This window comes from Hipposideros armiger, unplaced genomic scaffold (assembly GCF_001890085.2).
Source record: "Hipposideros armiger isolate ML-2016 unplaced genomic scaffold, ASM189008v1 scaffold_4, whole genome shotgun sequence".
NCBI lineage: Eukaryota > Metazoa > Chordata > Mammalia > Chiroptera > Hipposideridae > Hipposideros > Hipposideros armiger.
In genome coordinates, this window is record NW_017731354.1 from 4,558,640 (window position 1) to 4,563,403 (window position 4,764).

General features: G+C 58.3%; 1 protein-coding gene across 1 annotated transcript; it reads right to left on the reverse strand.

Moving 5' to 3' along the window:
- Window positions 1-528: 528 nt before the first annotated feature.
- On the reverse strand, window positions 529-3,912 carry CBLN1 (cerebellin 1 precursor). Its single transcript, XM_019644081.1, has 3 exons — window positions 3,644-3,912; window positions 3,377-3,496; window positions 529-2,142 (listed from the first exon to the last, which is right to left on the reverse strand). The coding sequence occupies exons 1-3, from the start codon at window positions 3,905-3,907 to the stop codon at window positions 1,945-1,947; spliced, it is 582 nt and encodes a 193-aa protein (XP_019499626.1). The 5' UTR covers window positions 3,908-3,912; the 3' UTR covers window positions 529-1,944.
- Between the last annotated feature and the right edge of the window lie 852 nt (window positions 3,913-4,764).

A 4,764-nucleotide genomic window follows, 5' to 3' on the forward strand; every position in this document is an offset into this window, starting at 1 on the left:
GTTTCTAAAAAGTCCTTTGGGGAGCCTTCTTCCACCTCACCCCAGCCATCCGCCACCGCTTCCCTGGGGACTGACTAGAGGGGAGGCTGTGAGGCAGGAAGAGAAAAGGCACTTGGGTCCACGGCTCACTCCGGAAGTCCTTTCCTGTCCTCCTCCAGACCCCGGGGCCTCTGCGGCCGCAGAGAGCGCCGGCTCGAGACGCGGCCCCCCGGATTGCGCGCGGAGGAAGAGCGGTAGGGTCCGAGTTTCAAATCAAGGCCGCTTGCTCCGTGAATCTCTCCATCAGAGGAGCCGCAGGACTAAATCGCGATAGGTTGCTTATACTATTATAATTCCCCCTTCTCACCACCCCACCCCCAAGGGGTAATTAAATTCATCCCCAAATCTCGAGCAAGGAAAAAGCCTCTAAAAGGCCCAGAGCCAGAGGGGCCCATCCAGGCTAAGGCTCCTGACGGAGGCCTTGGGCCGCCCACCCGTTTTCCAGCGCCCGACCTCCGCTGCCGAAGCGACTGGGTCAGAAGTCCAGGCTTAAAACGAAGTCGTTTATTTCAATTTTGTTTTCACATTATGTTCCGATACAATCAAAACTCCTGGACGAACTTCTGGATTAAAAGCCCTGCGATGAGCACAATCACAGGTCCTGGGCGCCCGGGTGGTATGGCGGGCGGGGCTGGGATTCAGAGCCGTGGACAAAAACGCTGCTTCGGGAACGGAAGAGCCAACGGCGGGAGAAGCCCTGGGGCAGAGGCGTGGGAAGCGCTCCGTTCGCCGCACGCTGGTTCCAGCTCCTCTGGTTGGATTATTCCTGATGCAAGTGGACTTCGAAAAACCCAAACTGCGCTTTCAGGCCGGCAGCCCTGCCTGGCCTCGAAAGATTTCGGCCAAATTTCCTACGTTTGCGCCAAAGCAGGGAGCACAGGCGAGGGCAGGGCTGGCCCTGGGCCTGGCGCGGGGAGGAGCGCCGGCCAGCTCTGCGCGGAAGCCCGCGTGGCGGCCTCGCTCGGGTCGCGTTCTAGCCAGTCGCGCACACTCTGAAACTCGCCCTTCCTCACCCCCGCCCCCAAACCTCGCAGCTGGGGAAGGTGCGGAGTTTAGAAAGCTGTTTCAGAAAAATAAAATTCCCACTTCGACTTTATTGGATTAAAGCAAAATTAAATCTTGGCTATTCACACGTATGTTACAGAGGACGAGGGATCGTCCGGAAGAACCTCCTGGTGGTTAGTGGAGCCACAGAACACGAGGGCATCGACAAGCATCAGAACATCAAGCAGCCTTAGATTTCACGATCACTCCGAATAGGACATAGAAATACGGAAATACAGCCAGTTTCCACTGGGAAGAGTTCTTCGTGTACAAATGATATATATTTATATATATATGTTTAAACCAGTCACCACTAAGGTGAGTCCTTTCTCTGCTAACAAGCAGCCGAGGACACAAAGTGTCTTCAGCTAATTAACTCTTGAGCAGTGTTTTAAGAACAGCAACACTTGCCAAATTAAAACTACCTCTCCCATCCAAAAAAAAAAAATCTTACCCCATCTCAACTAAAAAGGGGGAGGGGCATATTAGATTTCAGCAGGGGACCGGGGAGAAAGATATTTCACACTATACAGTGAAATACAAAGTTTCTTTTCTATAAATCGTAGGGAACATGAACGTGGGGTAAGAAACAACGGCAAGACAGTCTTTCTTCATTACTGCAACTGAAACGGGGGAGGCGAGTTTATTTTTGGAAATGGGCGTGCGCAGAGCTAAGTGAAATTTACTTAATGAGTAAACGGACAAATCGTCCGACCGCCTGCGCACGCCTTTCACCGGATACAGCTGGGGAACATGTGGGAAGTTTCAAGTCGTGCCGCTTTCTCCTCCTCTACATTTCAGCCTTCCTCATTCCCCCTCCTGCCTTCGCCCTCTCCCTGCCTCCATTCGGCGCTGAGCCAGTCAGAGGGGAAACACGAGAAATCCAGAGAAGGTCGAGTACTTCCAGCCCCCCATCAAGTTCCCCCGCTCCAGCTTGAGGTATGCACGGTCGCCTTTCTCCATCTGGATTAGGACTCCGTTGCTGGCGGCCTCTCGGGTCACGTCCTGGTCACCAGCGAACGCTGAAATCACCGGCCACCCGTTTAACATGAGGCTCACCTGAGAGATAAAAAGGCCCGCTTCAGAGTCGCAGCCTAGGCAGGCGTGGAGACGCGACCCTTCGCTGCCTGGCTAAAGGCCATAAAGGCCCGGAAGCGTGGGGGGCGGGGAGGAGGAAAGGGGCTTTGCAGGTTACTGCTGAGGGTCCAATGGGGACGAGAGGAAGGGTCTGCCCCTTAAAGGGGAGTCACTTTCATTCCTTAAGCGCCCAGCGAGTCCCGATGGCGGTTTTATCCGGTTTAATAAATCCGTAGGTGGCTCAAGCACCCCGAGACCTTAGGCCTCTCCCCCACCTCCCCTAATGCTCAAATTGAAACTCAAGCCACTCCACTCTTGGTGCTTTTGGGAAAACAAACGAACAAGAACCCTGGTTCCTCCTGGTCCTAGCTCCAGGCAGCAGCAGCTCCAGGAGAAGCCGCGCAAGGCTTTCCGCTGATGAGAAATCTCGCGCAGAGCTGCCCTCTGTACTTCATCCCCAAACCTGGGCTCAATTCCCGCCCAGCTCCAGCCGCTCCAGCCACTGCCTGGTTTCGCCCTTGCGGTGGCTTGGCAGCCGAAGGCCGGGCGCCCCCTCCCCAGCCGCGAGTTCCGCCTCTGTCTCAGCCCAGAGGAAGCCTAGACACCTTTGGAAACCTGGGGAGCCGCCGAGTGCGGGCTGGGACAAGGCTGGAGCCGGGAGGGAGTGGCACTACGCCCCCTCCCTCCTTTCTCCACCCTTCACCCGCCTGGGCTCGGCGCTGCTAGTTCAAAAACCCAGACTCGGTCTGCAAAGCCAAGGGAGGCCGGGGGCCACCTGAGCGCGGGGGCTGAAGGCGAGCGCGCAGGCGTCTCGCGGGCTCGGGAGCAGGTACAGGGGGTCAGGGGTACTGTCCGTGGTGCTGAAGGCGGGGATCGTGGAAATATTCCGACGCGGGAAGTGTCTGTGATGCTAACAGCAACCCCTACGGGAGATCCCTGGAGTCCGACAGGAAAGCGGGAGAACCTCTCTGGAGGGGCCCGGAAGGCGGACAAGGGAAGCTCTGCCTTTGGGGAGGGGGCTAGGTCCCAAGCGCTGGCGACAGCGGAAGCAAGGGGCAGCCCAAGCCGCGGAACCGTGAGGCCCTGCCACTCGTCCTTCCAAGCATCCCGGGCACACGCAGCGGCCCCTGCTAGCTCCCAGCCCCATACGGCCGCTCGCTCCCGCGGCTCGGAGCCCCCTACCGGGCCGGCGCCGGGCCCCGAAGCGGCGGCTGACCTGGATGGTCTGTCTGTTGTAGACTTTTACCACGTGGAAGTTAAAACTGTAGATCCCTTTGCGCGGGGCGATGAAAGTGCTGCGTTCTGAGTCAAAGTTGTTCCCGATGTTCACTAGTACCTACAACAAGACGGGAGCGAAGGGGAGCAGGCACAAGTCAGCCCCGAGCCCTTGCCCCGCGCCCCCGCAGAGACCCTGAGACGACCCGGCATCTACCCGGCGCCTCTCCCCCACCCCCGCCCGGTCCCGCCTGCACAGAGCGCTCACCTGGTCGAAGTAGATGATCATAGTGCGATTACTCATCTCGGACGGCTCGTGGTTCGTGCTTCTGATGGCGGAGAAAGCCACCTTGGCGCTGCCGGAGCGCACGGAGATGCCCAGAGCGGTGCCCGTGGGATCCGACGTGGGGTTGGAGTCGCACACCACCAGGCACTTGCCCTCCAGCACGATGGGCTCCGTCTCATTCTGCCCGCGGGCCGGGCCCGCCAGCCACGCCGCCCCAAGCAGCAGCAGCTCCACGACGCCCAGCATCGCGGCGCCGGNTGAAGGCATTGTCCCCATTTGAAATATGAGCAAACTGAGGCTCTGAGAAGAGTGTGTGTATGTTCAATGAGGAACCCTGTGCAAAGATACCAGGAGACCTGGGGAATCGCCCCTGGGGAATCTTTGCTTCCCCATGAATTGGCTCAAAGGCAGGTGAAGCTGGCTTTCCCTCCTGGCTTGACTTCCCGGTTGGAGGGCGCCGCTGGCCTCACCTAGAATAGGGGAAAGTTTTCATCCTTTTGTTTGAAAGCTAGTAGGGGTGACGAGGACCGGGCCAGCACACGCTGGCAGGTGAGTGGCTGAATGAGGTGAGGGGAAGGCTTAGACTCACGACCCTTTGATCTCTGAAAGTAAGATCACCTGGAGAAAACCCTGGACATCATTAGCCCACCCCCCACCCCCGCACTTGATAATTGAGGAAAATAAGGTCAGACTAGGGGAGAGAGTAGCCTCAGGCGGCACATCAGGCCAGGGGCATGCGTCTGCACCTTCCCAGTTTTCAACCCTCCTTTGGGTGCGCGGGGCCCCAGGACTTCGCCCAGCACTCGCGGAAACATCTTGCCACTTCGCTGCGCCCCGCTACCCCATCACTACCCCATTAAGGCAACAATTTAGGAATGGGGTGAGGTTTTCTCTCCATCTGGATAATTATATTCTCATTAGGAGCTGATCCTCCCGGGCTGTCAGCATTAGCGCTCCAGCGCAGCTTGGAGGGCGCGCTCCCAGCTCAAACCACCGAAGCGCGGGCGAGGAAGCCCGCGAACCAGGGGCCGGCGCGGGACAGGCGCTGCGGGGCAGACAGCACAGACCACAGTGACCCGGTTCCTCGCCAGGGATCCAAGCGC

Coding starts and splice junctions, on each gene's coding strand:
- CBLN1 (XM_019644081.1), bottom strand. CDS start 3,907: ATGCTGGGCGTCGTGGAGCTGCTGCTGCTTGGGGCGGCGTGGCTGGCG. Junction 3,497..3,643: donor TGATCATCTACTTCGACCAG/GTGAGCGCTCTG, acceptor GTCTTGTTGTAG/GTACTAGTGAACATCGGGAA. Junction 2,143..3,376: donor ACAACAGACAGACCATCCAG/GTCAGCCGCCGC, acceptor TTTATCTCTCAG/GTGAGCCTCATGTTAAACGG.